This window comes from Coloeus monedula, assembly GCF_965178545.1.
Source record: "Coloeus monedula genome assembly, chromosome: 9".
In the NCBI taxonomy this organism is placed as follows: domain Eukaryota; kingdom Metazoa; phylum Chordata; class Aves; order Passeriformes; family Corvidae; genus Coloeus; species Coloeus monedula.
The window spans coordinates 778,201-798,386 of NC_138789.1; the positions used below are offsets into that span (position 1 = coordinate 778,201).

The 20,186-nt window shown below is 47.8% G+C and overlaps 1 protein-coding gene across 1 annotated transcript in view; it reads left to right on the forward strand.

Moving 5' to 3' along the window:
- The window catches only part of ABL2 (ABL proto-oncogene 2, non-receptor tyrosine kinase), a 45,914-nt gene extending 25,914 nt beyond the window's left edge, over nucleotides 1-20,000 (forward strand). Inside the window, exons 2-11 of the mRNA XM_082287642.1 lie at nucleotides 4,872-5,042; nucleotides 5,744-6,039; nucleotides 6,674-6,946; nucleotides 7,674-7,758; nucleotides 9,388-9,565; nucleotides 10,154-10,338; nucleotides 10,616-10,768; nucleotides 11,614-11,703; nucleotides 12,904-13,077; nucleotides 13,635-20,000. Coding sequence (XP_082143768.1) covers nucleotides 4,872-5,042; nucleotides 5,744-6,039; nucleotides 6,674-6,946; nucleotides 7,674-7,758; nucleotides 9,388-9,565; nucleotides 10,154-10,338; nucleotides 10,616-10,768; nucleotides 11,614-11,703; nucleotides 12,904-13,077; nucleotides 13,635-15,331 — 3,302 coding nt within the window. The 3' untranslated portion in view covers nucleotides 15,332-20,000. The remainder of the gene's footprint in view (nucleotides 1-4,871; nucleotides 5,043-5,743; nucleotides 6,040-6,673; nucleotides 6,947-7,673; nucleotides 7,759-9,387; nucleotides 9,566-10,153; nucleotides 10,339-10,615; nucleotides 10,769-11,613; nucleotides 11,704-12,903; nucleotides 13,078-13,634) is intronic.
- The last annotated feature ends 186 nt before the right edge of the window (nucleotides 20,001-20,186 follow it).

Genomic DNA, 20,186 nt, shown 5'->3' on the forward strand with positions numbered 1-20,186 from the left:
TCACTGAGCTTGGTTTTGGAAGAGGAAGAAAAGAGGTCACCCACTTGTCAGAACTTTAAGAACAGCAGTGTTCAGGTGTCCTAAGTTAGTTTTCCACAGATGTTAGGTGTTGATCTCAGAGGAAGTAACTCTTGTCAGAAGCCATATGGGAAAGGTGACTCCTCATCATCACAGCATATCCACAGTTCTGTAAACTTTTTGTACATCCACAGCCTTGCAAATCACAAACATTTGGAATAAGCCGGGTTGGCTACCTTCAGTCTGGTTTGAGTCATCATCATCACACAGTGCAGTTGCCCCTCTCAGAATGGTGAAGTTCACAGATTATAGAAGTGCTGCTTTCTTGCCTCACTGGGCTGCAGCAGCTTCTCTCACCCTGCAAAGGCCTTAACCACTGCCTTCCCTTTCCCTGCTCCCTTTTATACCCCTCTGTAGGCCCACCACCCTCCTAGGTGTGAGACTGCCATGGTGAGTGCTGGTTTGTTAACCCTTCCTTGGCCACCTGGCAGGAGGAGCCTGTCCTGTACAAGGCAGCTCTACTAGAAAACTAGGGCTTCTAAAGAATTCATCAAACAAATCTGGGGGTTTTGAGAGGTGATTTGGTGGGGCCCTTGTGGAAAGCTGTCCTGAGTGTTGCTAAATCAGCAAGTATGCAGCTCAGACTGAGTGCACCGTGCTGGTCTTGCTTTCTGTGTCTTTCTGAATTCCTGACATGTCCAGGAGCGTTCACGTGCTCAGTGTTTGTACCTCTCTGAGATGTGTGTTTTCACTAACATCCTTTCCTGTTGATTCACGTAAGTAGTGCTCCAGCAGTGGTTATGTGGAGTGGAAAAGTGAATCAATCTGGGCGGTCCCCTTAATGGGTGATCTGTTTTGTAATTTGCAGAGGAATTTCTCCAAGGAAACTGTTTGCTTTCTTCCCAAACACTGTGTTACCTAACTCTTAGTGGAACAAAACTCTGTCTCTATTGCTCATCTCAAAGTTGTTTCAACTTGCAGTCCAGTCCCCACATCCTCCGTGTGTTCAGCAGTCCCTGCAAAGCTCCACCCTCCCATCCAGTTAATAACCACGTTAACCCAGGGCCTGATTTTCCTAGTCTCTCCTTCACCCGCCCAGCAGCGCTTCCTTTCCCCTTGGCCCCCGGCCTCGCGAGCAGCGATTGCTGTGTGTGGAGCCTTTGTGCTCAGCCCAGGACTTGTGGTGCCCAGCAGCCTCTTTGCTTGCTGGAAGCACAGCATGAGTGTGGGGACAGTCCTCTTCCAGTCCAGCAGCTATGGCAAGGAGGGCAAACTGCTCTGCTGCCTCGGCGAGGGCACCTCCGAGCCCGGCACGCGCTTCACAGGTAGGATGCTCGGGGGTGTAGTCCTATCCTATCCCTTTCCTGGCTTTCTCCAAGTGCTTCAAGGAGGATGGGGTCCTTTCAAGTCTGTCTTTGTCTTGTGGTATGAGACCAGCCACAGGAAGGTGTGAGATTGCCAGCTTTTATTGGGATTTTAGGATTATTGAAATGCTTCTTTTCTACGAGCAGTTACACAGTATTTCATAAATAGAGACCACTTCAGCACTTAATGTGAGTCTAAAATTTAAAATTTAGCATATTCTACCTTCTGCTCTGAGACCAAAGAGATTGGTAATTGGAGTGTTGGCAGCAAGGGTGAGGGACGAAACACCCCTTGCGTGTTGGCTGGATAGGAAAGCATTCGTATCCGGAGAGAAGCAAATTGTATTGTGGGAATAAAGTAAGGAAGGAGATGGATGAAGCGTAACCTCCTTGTGTGACTGTGTATTACTTGTTCACTAAGTGATGATGTGAGTTTTCCATTGCATAGGAAATGAAAGTGATAATATAAGATTTATGGTTAGCCTTGAGAAGGAGCTGATATAAAACATAATTTCCTCGCTCATTTCCTGACTTTTGGTGTGGACAGAGCTTGCAAACTATTCAGCTGGAGGGGTATCATGGGTGACATGCTTTGGTTATCTCTGTGATGATCCTGTTTCACTTACGTGATGGATGGTGTAGATCCCACACCTTATGGAACAGCATGGGCTGTTATGGAAATACAACCTGCAAGAAATACTTTTATATCCTGGTAAAAACTCCTTTAGGTGTTGGGTAACCTTTACAGTTATTTAAGCATTCAAGTCACTCTAACATGAAAGTGAAGGAAGTTAGTGAGACATGAACTCTTAAAAGCATTTGATTTTTAGGTAATGTGATTTTTAGGTAAGCACTGTAGCTAAGTGATTGAAGCTTCTCATCAAACATTAACTTCTGCTGGCTTTTTTGTACATCAAGTGGGTGTTAAGAACATGTGCCAGCCTCCCAGGCGTTCCCAAGAAAGTGGTAGGAGTCCCACATCTGCTTTGCCAGTCCAGCACAGCCCCACACGTGTTTCCATGTGGGCAGAACTCCTGGTGCTGATCAGGTGGCATTTCTGCTGGCTTTGCCTTGCCTGCAGTGGGCTCAGCTGGGCTCAGTGAGACCCAATAGCTTGCACTGTGCTTATTTTGGGGGTTTCTTTTTGGTGGCAGGTGAGAACTGCTTGCTGCAGCAGCTCTGGAGCTGGGCTGGCACTGGGCTGCTTCAGGCTGTCTGTGGGTGCATGGATAAACACTTAACCTTGAGCTGTCTGTGGAGCAGGGCTAGGGTGCTCAGTGCATGAGCTTTTCTGGCTGGAGAAAGAAACTTAAAGGATGTTTTGATTTAGAATAATTGTTATCATTTTGTTTAAAGCCTTTCACTGGTTGGCAGATACATAATTGAAAGTAAGAAGGTAGTGAACATCATTAAGGTATTTTGGAGCTGAGAGGTTGGGTATTTTTTGGAAACTGGCTACCTTTGTGCTTGCTCTCTAGCAGAGATGTGAAAGTCAGGGTTCTCGTACAGCACATTTGACTTTGCTTAAGGCATTGAAACACTCATAACACAAGTCACTGTAGGAACATAAAGAATGTGTTATTTAATTAAGTATGTATTTTTAGTCCATAAAGAGAGCTGGGTTTAGGAACTGGTGTTCTCTCCTGGAGCTTAACAACCGGACATATGTATGCACACATCCAGCCCTAAGAAAATACAGTGGGATGTTGGCAGTAATGTAGGTGGCTGAGCACTGGGATTTCTTGTTTTCCACGATAGCATCCAGTCTGATGGGTTAACATCTTGTAAAACTAATTGCAGTTGAGAGTTAGGAATAAGAAGTGTATGTAAATATTGCATCTGCAGGCAGTGCAATCAAGGAACTGACATTTTGGTGGCTTAGTCTGTAGTCTCTTCTTTTTGTGCTAGGAGAACCTTGACAGAAGGCTACTTTTAGGTTATTAAGTAATAGCAAGATGAACAGGTTATGCAAGCAGTAGAACTCTGAAATGCAGTCAAAAGCCACTTAGCTACATGTTTAAAATGGAAACAGAACAAACCTCTACTACTTCCTTTCTCATATGCCTACAATACAGTTAAAAATCATGTTATAGGCTGGAAACGCCCCTTAGTTCTCATTTTCCAGGCTTGAGCTCTGTCCTATGACACAGATTTGGCATATTACTGTGCCTGTTACTTGGCACAGGCTTCTTCCTGTTTTGTGTCTTGCTGACTTCCCAGTTTTCCTGTCCTGTGTTTCATTTGAGCTCTTTGTTCCTTTTTCAAGTGCCTTACAGACCACCTCTTACTAATGAGTGTAAATCTCAGGGTCCTGTGGGGAAGAGGGGAGGTGTAGCCACACACATGTTCTCTGGCAGTGTCTGCTTAAAAACATCCCAAGCCTGACTTCTCAGCCCCTGAGAAATGGGCCAAACCAATGACTGTAAAGCAAAGAAAGCCTCAGATTTTTTAGAGAGAACTTTTTATGTTTAGTGCATTTAATGAAATCTCTTTACAGTGTACATTTCCATAAGTTCAACAAGAGAATTGAGAAATAGATATTGGGACAGAGATGTAGATCTGTGCCATCAGAGAAAAAGTATATACCGTTACACCTTCATATGGTTTTGCTCCCTTGAGCAGCCCCCATGTATGAAACCACACCATCGCTCCTTTTCTTGTCTTAATATTGAAATTCACTCTACTCCATGTTCCTGGAAAACTTCTCTGTGAATTAGAAAGCCAGCGACGGTTTTGACATAGCACTAGCATGAAATGTTCATACAGTTTTGCGTCTTACTGCAGTTCTTCCTAAAACCCTATGGATTTAGATTGGTTTTAATCATCACAGGAACTGTAGGGACTTCTTTCTTTTGTTTATAAAACACATCTGATTCCTCCCCCCACTCCCTTGTAGTGACAAGTTTGCATCAGTTGTCTGTTGGAACAGCAAAACAGAAATGCTGCTGCTAAATACCCAGCATCACCTGTACTACTTTCTGTCCCTGTCAGTTTTTCACCTCTGTTTACACAGTCTTGAAATGTATTACAAATCACTGTCATTCCTGTTAATACTAAACAAGTTACCATCCCAACTTACACATCTCATAATTCAGTCTCACTGAATTATGTAATGTTGGTTTCAGATCCAGGCTGTCTATGTCCACCACAGAAACCATGAGGACAAAACGTAACATTTTGTGATTGAAAGGTTTCCTTCACTACTTCATGTAATTAAAAAAGTTCTTTAATTGTGCGCCTATTTTTTTATCTATGAATGCTTAAATAATTTCAAGTAGAGGTGTAGATAAATAAAAGTATATATAATATAATAAATATTAAGTAGAAATTTTATATACATAGCTTGCTACTTGGCGTATAGGTAGTTAATCACCTTCTCCAGGAGTTGCACTCGGTGATCCTTGTGGGTTCCTTCCAACTCAGGATATTCCCTGCCTCTATAATTTACAGCTCTACACAAAGTAATTGCCTCTCCTGTCCTTTCCTCAGAGGCCCTGCACCGCCCCTATGGTTGCGAAGTCGAGCCCCAGGCACTGAACGAAGCCATCAGATGGAGCTCCAAGGAGAACCTGCTTGGAGCCACTGAGAGCGATCCCAATCTCTTTGTTGCACTTTACGATTTTGTAGCAAGTGGTGACAACACACTCAGCATCACCAAAGGTAAGGCTGGGAGCGCAGAGCAGCTGCGAGCTTGAAAACTCAGCAGCAGAAATCAGGAAGTGGAATCCTTCCCCGGACAGGAATGGGAACAGTGTCCTTAGGGAAGGTGATTCCCTGCAGTGATGGTGGGAAGCGGATGGTCTGTCCCTGTGGTGCTGGAGGGACACCTGCCGGGCAGTTCTGCTGGGACAGGCACAATCCAGCCCACTCCTGTGCCAGGCTCCCCGCAGCACTGGCCCTCTGAGACACCTGCTGTAGGAAGGGCGGAGGGAAATGGGTACATCATAGATGGTAAGAGAACTCGGCAGTTTCAGCCGGGGGCAGAACCAAGAATTAAGCATGGCACAGACACTTTCTGATTCTGGTCAGTACATACGTCAGAACTGTTAAATCATGTGCCATTTAAGGCTTCAAGGAAACAAAACTCATCCCTCCAAGAAAATAAAGTCTTTCTAGTCTAATAAACAGGAGTACAAGAAGCTTTTTGAGTTCATCACTCTCACTGCACTAAATCAGTGAACAGTGTCCTAGGTATTCTGTCTGAGCCTTTGCTTCATAAATACTTTATATGTAGCAGTTTAATTGTAAGATGATTTTAATGTTAAGCTACAAACTCAGGCTCGGCTGATGCTGAGTTTCTCCCTCAGTGAGTCCCAACAGCTTGCACTGTGCTCATTTTGTTTCTTTCTTTCTGGCGACAGGTGAGAAGTTGCGCGTCCTGGGCTACAACCAGAATGGCGAATGGAGCGAGGTACGTTCGAAGAATGGGCAGGGCTGGGTACCAAGCAACTACATCACTCCAGTGAACAGCCTGGAGAAGCACTCGTGGTACCACGGGCCGGTGTCCCGCAGTGCAGCCGAGTACCTGCTGAGCAGCCTCATCAACGGCAGCTTCCTGGTGCGGGAGAGCGAGAGCAGCCCAGGACAGTTGTCCATCTCGCTCAGGTACGAAGGACGCGTTTACCACTACAGGATCAACACCACCTCGGATGGCAAGGTAAGGACCTCTGGAGAACGCTGTGGGGAGAGGAGGTGAAGATACTCATTAAGAGGTGGTGCAGAATCTCCAGTTGCAGACTGTTAAGGGGGGGGGGGGTGACTAAACAGGTCCAGTATTTATATAAAAGAGCACGTGTGCCAAGGGTTTGGTGGTAGCTCCCCAAACAGCACTTTGGAAGAAGTGCAGACAGTTCTTGTCTGGGCTGAAAGTAGCTGGGTAGCAAGGCAGCTGTGGCTGGAGGTGGTGATAGCCTTCCACTGATCCCCTTAGAATCAGTAGAGCTTTGGTAAGTCAGCATTTTTAACCAAGATCAAGTAGTGGTATGTTGTGTTGAGAGATGCAGAAACAGGCCTTGTGCTTGACTGAGAATTCCGGTTTCTAGTCCTGTAAAGCACGAGGCAGGAGACAGCAGAGCTCTTAAGTGATGGCTTATATGTAGTTGCCTTCTGCAGGTAAAAATCCCACAGATTAATAGTTATTTGCCCAACAGGAAGAGAACACATATTCTAAAGTCCCTGGGTTTTGGTTTTTTAAAAAACCATTAAAGTGTTTGCACTGTATCTGTTTTCCAATGTTACTGAAAACTTCCAGCTGCCTTCATTTAAGCAGATTCCTGTTCCATGCTGAACAGGTCTATGTGACGGCAGAAAGCCGTTTCAGCACCCTGGCAGAGCTCGTGCACCATCACTCGACGGTGGCAGACGGCCTGGTGACAACTCTGCACTACCCAGCACCCAAGTGCAATAAGCCCACGGTGTACGGAGTGTCCCCCATCCACGACAAGTGGGAGATGGAGCGCACCGACATCACCATGAAGCACAAGCTCGGGGGAGGGCAGTATGGAGAGGTCTACGTGGGGGTCTGGAAGAAATACAATCTCACAGTGGCTGTGAAAACGTTAAAGGTGAGGTTTCAGATTGCAGGCACTGTTGGTTTGGTCACGGTTTATGACACGAGTAAGGAAACTGTAACGTTCTCAGCTACACCTAGTGATACGAACATCAGAAAACGGAGTGTGCTGATCTGCATAAAACCCGTGCTCGGGAGCAGCCTTGACCCTATCAAACCTACACCAGTGCACGTGGCTTGGAAACAAATTGAAATTTTGGCCCAGCAGGAGCTGCATGTCCAAGTCAGACCAGTAGAAATGGTTACAAACACAACTTCCCTTCCTCCAGACGAGCTGCGGAGGCTTTAAGAAATCAAAGGTCAGAAAAAACCTTCTATAAGCTGTCCTCCACTCCTGGAAAAATTCAGCTTCTCCGTTTCTCTTTCTTTTCAAAACCTTGGGTTTGTTTCAGCATTAACAACTGCAATTCTAAGTGTCCCCTGAGTAACTTAATTTTTATAGCTATACAGGGGAACTCAGTCAGTGATCCTGAGAGTCTTCCTCTCACCAGCCACAACAGCTACCAAACGAGCAAGCCTGGCACTGCCAGGGCACTGCAGATCAGTCCCTGCAGGACATCCAGGCAGCTGTTCAGGGCTGCTACAGTTTGCTTTGGTAAAAGCCAAAACAGCAGAATGGAGACAAAGATGCCATCATTTATATTCAGCCTGGATGTGTGGTGTTAACCAGACCTTGGTCATGAAGATAAATGTTCTCTTCTTTTGCCTCTCTGTCTATCTAGGAAGATACCATGGAGGTGGAGGAGTTCTTGAAAGAAGCAGCTGTGATGAAGGAGATCAAGCACCCCAATCTAGTGCAGTTGTTAGGTCAGTGAAATGCCTTGCCCTTTCTGTTCTTAGTCATCATTTTGGCAGAAACTTGCCTGGTTTAAATGCAGTGGCAGCTTTTCTGTATTTATATAACTTTATGAATCAGGTCAGGTTATGGGGTGGTATTTTTGACAGCTTTATGTAATATTGGAGCTAAGGGACACTAATTTTAAATAAAACATCAAATACAGTCACTTACATTAGTAGACAACTTTGCAGTGGAGGCATGACTGTTACATAAAAGTTTGCAATATCATCCTCCTGCTGGTTTGTGTCCTTGGCCTTAGAAACGCTCCAGGGTTCAGTCATCAGGTTCGGATTCCTTCTCTGCTGTGTTAAATCGGATTTACAAAATCATTTTCCATGACTTATTTTTCTGAGAGAACAGAACAAAATTGTAAGAGAATTCTAAGTGAAAGGAAAAAACTGTTGGAAGCACAACAAATACCATTCTCCAAACTTCTCAAATCAGAGACATTTACAGAAAAGGCTGCACTGAAAAGAACAAATTAGTCTATAATTGAGCAGAAGATACCAGATGGCTGCTGCTGTGAGGGGACTCTGTGTATCACCAAATAAGTACATGAGATCAAACAACTCAGGACTGAAAGAAATCCACAGGCTTTACATCTTGGCTCTGCCCTGTTGTCTCACTGGCAGGTGCATGATATGATGATCATTATTAAATAGTTTGCATAGCTGTTAAATCTACATGCACAAGGATTCTTAAGGAGACACCCTAAACCTTTACTAGTGTTTAATTGCCTCTGGATTTCTGGTGCTTTCAGGAGCAGAGCTGGCAAACCAAGCCTAGGATGAAAGAAGAAATGTGAAGAATGTGAAGGCTTTTGCTAATGGCAACTGTTATGTATCCATTTTAAAAAGGGCACAGATGAAGTGTGTGCCAGCCCTGTCTGGTTTCAGGAGCCCAGACTTAGAGATTTGTCATCAGAGAGCTGCACTTTTGCTCTTTCTGATGCACAGTGCAGTTGTGCTTTACTCCTGTGTGTGTGTAAGGCCCTCAGCAGAGCTGCAGGGGGGATCCCAGAGCTGTGACAAGAGTATCCTGTTGCTCTTCTCCTCCTCCGCCTTTACATGCTTTGCACAGTGACTGCAGCAAGCAGTCATCCCAGGAATGTGTGAGAATGCTGCTCCAGGAGCAGGTCCCACCGTGCTGATTCCTTACCCAGCACATGGGAGTGCTTCACATGGCTCTGTAGTGACATTTCAGTCTGGAAATCTTGCCAGCTGACAGGTACCTGCTTCCAGTTGGCCACTCTTCAGCTTTATGAAGGCAGGGAGGGGAAGAAAAGCAAATTGTGTGTTCAAAGTTCTCTTCTTTCATTCTGTAACCTTTCAAAGAACAGAACTACTGCTTCATGTATATTATATAGAAACAGTAGTGCTTTCATAGAGATGTTTCTCTCTACATGAAGTGGATGGACAGAAAAACAGACAGAAGCCCTGAATTTTTAGTTGTTCTGCACTGACCTGGGTCTTGTACATGGAAGTCTTCATTTTCCCAGAGAAACACTCACTGGTACAAAATGCACTAAATGGCTGTTAACTCAGGAATGGAGGTGAGAAAGGGAAGCTTTATTCACATGCTGCCTTTTTGCCTGGCAGGTGTGTGCACCCTGGAGCCCCCCTTCTACATTGTGACGGAGTACATGCCCTACGGGAACCTGCTCGACTACCTGCGGGAGTGCAACCGCGAGGAGGTCAGTGCTGTCGTGCTGCTCTACATGGCCACCCAGATCTCCTCTGCCATGGAATACCTGGAGAAGAAGAACTTCATTCACAGGTGGGTGAAGTCATGTGGAGTTGGTACAGTTTCAGATTGCAATGATAAACAGGCCACCAGCATGGTGGGCCAGGAATTCCAGCTTTTGGGGAGGTTTCTTCCGGAGTTAGATTCACGCTGGCTTACCCATTGGCTGTGTTGGCTTCAGTACTGTCTTGCAATACCTTCTCCCAAGGACTTTAATAGCAATCTTGTGCCCAACTGCCTGGCAACAGTTGGTGTTGACCTGTACCCCCTGTGTGCAGACAGTGTCCACCCAAAGTCCTGTTTAAATCCAGATAAAGCCGTGCCATAAACCTGTTACCAGTGTGTGATGAGCTGCTGATCCCATCCTCAAGAAACATAAACTTGGTGCTGTAACAGCCATCATTGCTGAAAACTTAATAGAATTTAAAGAGTTAGTCCTAATCCTGATTTACCTCATTGCTCCTAAGAATAAGTCCACTCAGTTTCTGTTCAGGGCAAAGCTCACCTTGCCTTTACCTGCTGCATACAGAGAGCGCTTCCCGGTCCAGGAGAGCGGGGCCCCAAAACTGCATTCAAAAGCCCTGCTCCTGCTGCAGTGGTGTCCTTTTTTCCTGTGTACAGGGACCTGGCAGCACGGAACTGCTTAGTTGGAGAAAACCACGTGGTGAAGGTGGCTGACTTTGGCTTAAGTCGACTCATGACGGGTGATACCTACACAGCCCATGCTGGGGCCAAGTTCCCAATCAAATGGACAGCTCCCGAGAGCCTGGCCTACAACACCTTTTCAATCAAATCAGATGTGTGGGGTAAGAAAACTCACCTTCAGTGTCCTTTTCTTGTTCATTTTGGTTTTTTCTGCCAGTCCACACAATAACTTGCTTTCTGGCCTGGGCAGAAACCTTTGTGAAGATGGTCCATGCCAGGTCACAGCTTCATGAACCAGTAGCATTTCTAGCATGAAATAGACTGGCCTGAAATATCTACAAGGAAACAATGCTGCCTCAAGCTGCAGTGAAGGCCACAGAGGAATGAACAACACAAGGGCAGACTTATGACAGGAGTTTTGTTTCCCTGCTTTTGCAGCCTTTGGGGTGCTGTTATGGGAAATTGCTACCTATGGGATGTCACCGTACCCAGGCATTGACCTCTCTCAGGTGTATGATCTGCTGGAAAAGGGCTATCGGATGGAGCAGCCAGAGGGGTGCCCTCCCAAGGTGTATGAACTGATGAGGGCATGTGAGTATCTTCTTCCAGTTTCGGGGACAAAGCCTGGGAAGGTGGGAGGAATCTGTGATAAGAGCCCATCAGTCTCCATCAATACCTGATCCCCAGCATGTCAAAGTCAGGGCGGGCTTCGGTTATGAAACTAAGAAGGTGAGGAATGATGAGGGATATTACTGCTTAAAAAACCTTCAGGAAGCTGACAAAAGCCCAAAAGCTGGGAATTCATGTGATCCTGATGCAAAACAAACAGACTGCCAGTCATTTTCCAGACCCTGTGGTGATACCAGCAGACAGTGGTTCCAGAATACATTCCTCTAGTGCAGATTTCTAACTACAGAAATTACACTTTCCATCATGATACTCTTCTGTAACTTTCCAAGCTCCATCTAGGATCAAGGCACTCTCCTCCTCTTTCTCCCACAGCGTACACACATCCTTCTTTTGGAAGGGTCTGCCTGAATTTCAGTGTTAAGAGCATGTGAGCAGGATGTTGCCTGGAGCTTTACATGCCCAGTTATTTCTGACTGGGCTAGATGTGTTCAGTCCAAGCAGCCAGGGTAGCAAATAGGGAATTGTCCTTTGTCCAAAAAAATCAGAAAGGGGGATAGGGAGATCAGAAAAAGCTGTAGAGTTGGCAGAGAGCGAGGATTTTCAGAATTGATTCCTTCTTCTCAAGATTTGTTCTCTAGGATACAGTAGGGTGACTGACTGCTGCCATGAATCAGTACCTGTGAATGATTCTAAAGCCTCTTTAACAGTAGGTCAGAGTCTGACTACTTTCTGTCTCCTTGGACAGCAGAAAAATGAATCTCCTCGTTTCAGGTACTGAGACTTAACTCTGCTTTCTGACATTGCAGGCTGGAAGTGGAACCCACCAGACCGACCTTCCTTTGCTGAGACCCACCAGGCTTTTGAAACCATGTTCCACGACTCGAGCATCTCAGAGGGTGAGAGCTGCTGTTGTTTTGTTCCCGAAACAGCACTGGAGGTTATCCCCAGAGTGCTGTGGCTCATGGATGGGCCCTTAGGGCTCATCTGCTGGCAGTGGGGTTGAGATGGAGCTCCATCCCTTACTTACTCTTTTAGCCATAATTGGGGTAAATACGTTCTCTTACTTGCTGCACAAATACTGAATAAACTTCAGACACATTCCAGTGCAGGGGACAGTGTCATTTCATTTGACACTAAGATGCCCAAGAGCCCATTTAAAGAATATTGTCTCTTCTATCAGAGGAAAACTCATGTTTTCCAGGCTGAGGAGTGAGGAATAATGAGTGATGGAGAGAGAGAAAGATGTATGCTTATCACAGTCCCTTGCTGACTGCAGCAATTAGGTCATGAAATATTATTCTACCAGCCTTCACTTTTAAAAAAGCGTGCTTTAATCTCTGGATTTTCTGCTTAGCTCCTTCTAGGAGCAAATCTGTGCAGCTCAAGTCTGAAATATAATCTACCAGGAGGTAAATACTGGTGAGGAATGTGACACTATTCAGCAGACAAGCAGAAATGTCAGAGCATTCTGCTCAGTTTTTAAATTAAATATGCAACTGATCCACCAACCTCCCTACTACAGAAAAGACACACCAGATGGAATTTTACCAGTGAGGATCTATAACAGGCACATCCAGCGGCCACACAAATGCCAAGCTGGGTGTGGCCAGGAGCTTGTGGGGTTTTTCTGTGTTTTCTTTTTCCTTCTGGTGACCTATCGTTGACATGCAGTCTTCATTTCTAATAGGGGGACGCAGTACTTTGCATCGAGCAAAGCAGCTTAGATCCAGATAGAAACCAACTTTGGGGGTGCATCAGTAGGAGGCACCTTGATTAAAAACAGGCAAATGCATCCAGTGCTGCCTTTAGCTCTTGAGCAGCCCTTAACAGACCTCCCTGCACAGATCATCCTACCACTGGTTTTTTTTTTTTTTTTTTTGGCTGAATTTATAAAGATGTAAATGAGTTTGAAATCATTATGAAAAACATCTGACCCTGAATACCTCTAGACTTGAACAAAGACTAAATCCATAAATTATGTATTTCTCAGTCATGGATCTCTTCCTGACAGTCTGTGTTTGCAGTAAAGACCCAGGTTTTTTTTCCCTCTTCCTTTGCTGGTCTCTGTTCCAACTGTTCCCTTTTTTTCCTTACAGAGGTAGCAGAGGAGCTTGGAAGAACAGCCTCATCCTCATCCATAGTTCCTTACCTGCCCCGCTTACCCATGCTTCCCTCCAAGACGAGAACCCTGAAGAAACAGGCAGAGAACAAGGAGAACATTGAAGGAACACAGGACACTGTGGAGCACTCGGCGTCCAGCTCAGCACCAGGTGTGGGCACTGGGACAGTGGCGGTGCGGCCACGTGCTCTGGGTGTAAATTCCCTGAGAAACAAAGAACAACATGACAGCAGCTTTGTGCTGTTGTGTCATGAGTGCTGTTGGCCCAGTTATTTACTAGCAAATAGAAGACATTTTAGCTTTTTCAATGTTCTTTTAGAAAATCCCATTGTGTTTTTTCTTTCAAATTTGGTTTTGCTGCTCTTTTTTAAATGACAGCTTCAAAACTGAAGTTAACAGTGCAGCAAGAGATTTTCTCCTATGCTTAGGGTATTTGGAAAGGAGCAAAAAATAACAGGAAGGGAGTTATAAACTAAAAGAAAAGAGCAACTCTTTTCTGATCTCTCTCCGAAGTGGCCTCCTCAGTGTAGAAAACAGACAAGAAATGGAAAAAAAGTAGAGAAAAAATAATAAAATACAAGTTCTCTCTGCTTCTCACTCTGTCTCTGCAGCACCTGGGCAGGTAAATACACCAGGCCCATAAAGCCCAGTGCAGGACAGGGAGGTGGAAATGGATTGTGCACATTGACACCTGTTTCTTCCGCCCAGGTTTCATCAGAAGCACACAGCCGACAGGCGGGTCCCCCGCACTGCCCCGCAAGCAGAGGGACAAGTCCCCCAGCAGCCTCCTGGAGGATGCCAAAGAGACCACGTTCACCAGGGACAGGAAAGGGGGCTTCTTCAGCTCCTTTATGAAGAAGAGGAATGCTCCCACGCCTCCCAAGCGCAGCAGTTCCTTCCGGGAGATGGAGAACCAGCCCCACAAGAAATACGAGCTGACGGGTAACTTTTCCTCTGTTGCCTCCTTGCAGCACGTGGACGGGTTCCCCTTTGCTCCCGCGCAGCAGAACACGAGCCTGGCACCCCCCAAGTGCTACGGAGGGGGCTTTGTGCAGAGGACCTTCTACAGCGAGGATGGCACTGGGCCCAGCAGTGCTGGGGGTGTGAGCACTGGTGGAGGGTGGTCGGGCATCACTGGCTTCTTTACGCCACGCTTGATTAAAAAGACACTGGGTTTACGAGCAGGAAAACCCACTGGCAATGAAGAAGCTTCAAAGCCTTTTCCAAGGTCAAACTCTACATCTTCCATGTCCTCAGGGCTTCCAGAGCAGGATAGGATGGCAATGACCCTTCCCAGAAATTCCCAGAGGTCAAAAATTCAGCTGGAACGGACTGTGTCCACCTCCTCTCAGCCCGATGAGAGCACGGCGAGGGCCAGTGACCTGATTCCCAAAAGGTTTGAAGAAGGCCCTGCTTTGACCAGAGAGAGACCAAAAGCAAAACTCTTGCCAAGGGGTGCCACAGCACTCCCTTTCCGAACTCCCTCCACAGCGGAAGAAAAGGAGGGTCCAGGGCTAGCGGCAGCTCCTAAGGGCAAAGAAAAAAACAGTGGCCCACGACAAGGGGCCCTTGAGGATGGCGAGAGGACAGGGTGGTCATCTCCGGTAAAGGCTGCAGCAATACTTCCAACCACTCATAACCACAAAGTGCCAGTCCTAATCTCACCCACTCTAAAACACACTCCAGCAGACGTGCAGCTCATTGGCACAGACTCTCAGGGTAATAAATTTAAGCTCTTATCTGAGCATCAGGTCACTTCTTCCGGCGACAGGGACCGGCCCAGACGGGTAAAACCAAAGTGTGCTCCACCTCCACCACCAGTGATGCGGCTCCTGCAACAGCCAGCTGCCTGCTCGGATGCAGCAGAAGAGCTGAGCAGCGCGGCGGGAGCGCAGCACGGACTGGAACCGAGCGAAGGGAGTAAGAAGGCAGCAGCAGCAGCAGCACCTGTTGGTGGAAAATCTGGGAGGCCCGTGATGCCTCCGCCTCAAGTGCCTCTGTCATCGTCTTCCACCTCCCCAGTGAAAATGGCCAACGGCACGGCTGGCACCAAGGTAGCGCTGAGAAAGACCAAGCAGGTGGCCGAGAAAATCTCCGCAGACAAGATCAGCAAGGAGGCGCTGCTGGAGTGCGCGGATCTGCTCTCGAGCGCCATCGCCGAGCCCACGCCCAACAGCCAGCTGGTGGACACGGGGCACCAGCTGCTGGATTACTGCTCAGGCTACGTGGACTGCATCCCGCACACGCGCAACAAATTTGCCTTCCGGGAAGCCGTGAGCAAACTGGAACTCAGCCTGCAGGAGCTGCAGGTGTCCTCGACAGCTGCTGGCGTCCCTGGGGCAAACCCCGTCCTTAATAACTTATTGTCATGTGTCCAAGAAATCAGTGATGTGGTGCAAAGGTAGCTACTGTCGATCTGGGTAAGAGAAACACACACGGGGAGGGGGGGACTGTTTTTCTGTACTGATGCTTTCAAAAGGAAAGACTGATACTTGAGTATGTGAAGTACCTCAGATCACTGAGTTCTCCTCACGTTTACAGGTTCATCTCAAAAAATTGGGGATGGAGAGGGTAGATTAAAGCTGTAAGGCACAGGACATCAAGGATCTGTCCCTACCTAGTCAGGCTGATCTACTTGGTATGGCAAGGGAAGGAAGTTCCTTCTCATCCCTCGGAGAGGCAGGAGAGCCGATGGCAGGTTCTCCCTCTGGGCAGGACGTGGTGGCAGCTGGAGCCCTGGGCTGGCTGCAGCTGCTCGGCTCTACAGACCCTGCCCTGGCTGCACTCACGTGTGCTTCGCTGTCCTGACGAGGCCCAGGAAAGGCACTGGGGCTCTGCTGGTACCAGCAGCAGAGCAGTTGGAGCCGGAGGGGCTCTGCAGGGGGGTCGTGTGCAGCTAGGGAGGAAGGTCTAATGCACTGACAGTATTCAGAGCTGCTGGAGGTGGATGCACTGGGCTGGATGGCTTAACTTCCATAGCGCTGTTGCTGCTGTAATGAGAACTGCAAGATTAGTTAATATATGGAACTGTCCCTTTTCCCTCCTGTCCACCCCAGCTGCCACGTTCTCATCGTCATTGTGTTGGAAGCGTCAGGGATGCTGGGCAGACTGACCACTGGAATTCCCCCTTCCCACCACACAGCCTTCACTCAGCTGATACCTATTTCTAGTGGTCTAGCACAGGTGCTGCTTGATGGTCATTTTTGAGTAGTTTGGGGCTCTTGCACAACTTGCCAGTGTTGTTGTTGGGGTGGGTGGGTTCTTTCTTTCTTTAAGCTCTAGATTGTTTTTAACTTGTTACCAGGTTGACTCCCCAGTTCTGTTTGATCACCGTGAGGACCCATGGTAGGTAAGGCAGAGCCTCCGCCCCCCTGGCTGTTCTCCACATTCCTTTAGCAGTCACTGCACTGCAGGGCCAGCTGGAGAGCCAGAAAGTACAGCCCAGCCTGCCCACCACATGTCCTAACTGCTGCAGGGTTCCCTGGACCTGTCCCTGACCCTTCACACTGCCAGATTCCTGGGATTTGTTCTGGTGCTTACCTGTCTCACAGGCTTCCAGCTTCCCTGCATCCCAAGGTGATAAAGTATGGCAGCACACAGGGAAACACCACAGGCCTGCCCATGTACTTATTCCTGTATTTTAAAGGCTAGACCAGAATCCTATGCTGTGGTGGAGGGAACGTGCACATAACCTGTGCACTCCTCTGCCTGAGGCGTGGCAACAAAAGCTGTGGCTCTACCTTGAAGGGCTTCCACTGGGTCTCTGATGCCTTCTAACAATCCCAGACTGACAGCAGCTGAGTGGTTGATGTCATCCTTGGTCCTGGTGCTGTTTGCAGACTGCTGGGGCCTCAAAAAGCTGGTCTGTGTCTATGTGCAACTCCCCAAGGTGTAAATGTACTGGCGAGTAGGAAGAGCTCAGTTGCTGGTTTGTGAGGAAAGGAAACAGGCCTGAAACCTGGCTCCAAATACACATTACCTGCATGCTGCTGCTCAGTTCACACTGCTGGTGATAGAGGATCTCGCTTGCTTTGCACCTTAAATCTTTTATTTTTGGCTAAAACACTTTTAAAACTTGTTTTTCAAGTGTGACTGTGCTGCTTTTAGTCTGAGCATTTAGAGTGGAGCTGTGGCACAGGTGTGACTTCAGAAGCACATGTTGGTGCTTGGAAGCAGGCTGGGGGTGTCAGCAAGTGTTGCTGTTTTTTCCACAGAGCATAGCAAGACAGGCCTGGAAAAATCTTTAGAAATGGGCTGGTGTCTGAGAATCCTCATTTCATTCTGGTCTGAGCTAAGCAAAGTTGTGTCAGGGTGTGTGGAGGCACAGCAGGGAGGTACAAGGGACCAGTGAGCTTCCATGGCCCAGTAAGTGAAAGGGTGGGGGGAAAAAAGAACGAAGCAGCCCCGTGTGCTGGCAAGTCCTGATCCCCTGCAGCCCTCAGGGCTGTCCCAAGGCTCCTCCCCCCACAGCCACATCAGGCAGAGTACCAACTCCTTATCTGGTAGACTTTACTGAGGGCTTTTGTGGTTTACCTTATCTCTTTCAGTCATCTTTATGGAAGGTGTGCATCCAAACTAACTGCCTTTGGAAAGGTGACCTGCAAAGGGAAGGTGGCTTGGGGCATTGCTTCACATGGCCTGCCAAACAATCAGAAGGGTTTAGAAGGTGGGGGCTCTCTTTTCTTTGGGGCAGAAGGGCAGGTCTTGCTTGCCCTGGCAGACAATCACGTGGTTCCATCCTTGGACTGCTGCTCAGCCTGGGACAAACAGGCTGGAACTGAAGGGATTCCCAGGGGAATTCTAACCACAACATTTTAAAGCTTAGCCCAATTCTGATGAAATTTTGAAAGAAGCCTTTTTTTTTCTCCCCTGAATGCCAGTCTTCCAGAAAAGCTCCAGCAAAAGTGACAAAATAGCAGTATGGAATTTCTAACTGCTAGAACTCCCCCCTTCCAGCCCTTTCTGAAGAAAGCAGCTGTGTCCCAAAGAACACTGGCCATCCCCACTTCCTTTCAGATGCCCCCTGGTTTCTCCTGGGCCCTGCAGCAGAGATGGGCAGTGGGACAGGACAGAGTCACAGAATGGCTGAGGTTGGAGGGGCCATTGGAGGCCACCTGGTCCAAACACTTTACCCAAGCAGGGCCGCCTAGAACCACCTCTGAGGATCATGTCCAGGCAGCTTTTGGGCATTGCCAAGCACAGAGACTCTACAACCTCTGTGCCCAACACAGGAGCCCATTTAGTTCTGAGCCCTCCTGTGGTGGAAAAACAAAGGCAGTGGAATTTGGGGATTCACCTGTTGTCACTCCCTTGCAAAGTGTTTTCTCTGCTCTTACCTATCATCTAACATCAGGGAGGGAGATTGTGGCAGAGGTAGTGCTGACTTGACAGGCTTTTTTCCCCCCTAAATTGAATGCTGCAGAATTGCTGGGACTTCTGCTGCCCTACAGTGTTTTATTCCCAAACTGCAGTGCCCCCTGCCCTGTGGCAGGATAGCAAAAGGATGCTATCCAGGAAAGCTGCTTCTGCTGTAAATCACCATCCAGTTGTTCTTCCTTCCACAGCTATTCCTAAAACTTTGACCATTCCCTCTCCCTTTAGCTCGGTCTGGCTTTCTCTTCAGCCTTAAAGGTCTCCACTGTGGCCAATTCTCTGCTTTCAGCCTGGCACCGTATGTGCAAAGGAACATGTATGGGGTGACACCCATTACTTGTCCCAGCGAAGAGCACTTCATGCTCCATGGTTTGGGGCAGGGGACAAGACATAAATCCTGTTCTTTCTGCTCCTCAGCACTGTCAGGCAGCCGTGAGGGCATGGCTGGAGCTGGGCTCTCTCACTTGCACTACTATGGGCCAGAATTTAAAGCATTTAAAGTCATCTTTGCCATGAGGATGGCACCCACGGGCCTGGTAGCGCCAAGCACAAAGCACGTGCTCACAGAGTGAGCTCAGTGGGGCACTTTCTCTTCCTACCACTGTGGGAATTCGCTGACTCACAGGTGCAATTCTCTCTTCTTCCTGCACTGTACACCCTTCTTAACCCCCACGTGGTGCACTCCATTCAGTCACGTTCCTCATTAGTGTGGACAGGGGGGAAGCTGAGCTAAGAGTCTGGGTCTTGGGTCTGCACCAAATTTAGCCACTGGGAAAGGGGAATTGAAGGGAGCAGCCTTGCTGATGCAGAACACAGCAGGGAGGAAGGGAGGGAGGGCTGTGCCTGTCCTCCTCAGGCCGTTTCTCCTGGGTGCCACTGGCCTTGTGTCTGAGAGACGGCCAAACACAAGGCTGACATCTGTCAGGGTGCTTTTTGCAGGAGTTGTGGGGCACAGGGACCCAACCCCCACAGTGGAGCAGCCCCCCCCAGCAGGCAGAGGTGGGGGGTGGGTTACACTGTGCAGCCACAGAGCAATCCCGACCCTCGTGTGCTACCGCTTACCTGAGGCAGCCTTTTCCTCCGGGCACCCGCAGCGCTGACAGGCACGAGTGACTCCAGAAGGACTCCAGAAGGTGGTGGTTACAAAGCCATCAGGCTGCTGCCTCCTCGGGTAACACACTCAGCTCAGGCCTGCTGCCCATCAGGAGCGGGCAGGGAGACTGAAAGGCAGAGACTGCAGCACGTGTGGAAAGCTCCCAGGGCACTGGCCAGCACTGCTGGGTGCTGGGGTTGTGCTGCAGATCTCTGGATCTGGAACAAAGCCCTCAGCCCATTCTCTGGTGGCAGGTAACGAGAGGTTCTGGGACTCTGCCTTGTTTCTCACAGCTCCACGCTCAGCAATGTCTGTACCAAAGGAGGTCATTCTTCCCCATGTCTGTTGTGCACGGGAGGTGGAGCCCGCCCGGCTCACATGGCACTGTTTGTGTATTGGTAGTGAACTCGTTGAGGGCAGGAATGGATTGAAATGAAACACGTTAATCACCGATCACTCTTAGCAGTGTTGTCAACTGTTTTTAATTGTTATTGTAATATATTTTGGTTGTTTTTCTAATTTAATTCTCTCACTATCGTCTGACTGTGAACTGCGAACAGTGTTAAACTTGATGTAAATAAGGCCCATGGAAGGGCCTCTTTGCCTGTCGTTCCACAAAGTTTTGCCAATTTGCATTTTGTTTTAAATAAAGGTTGCAATATTTTATTGGCAAAAACCACTTGAGTAGGTGCTGCTTTTTTTTTTCTTAATGAATATTTGAAGCTGCTCAGTCCTAACTGGAAGCTCATTCGTTTGGGTAGAAAAAACTGTTATAAACCTGTTTTAAAAAGAGA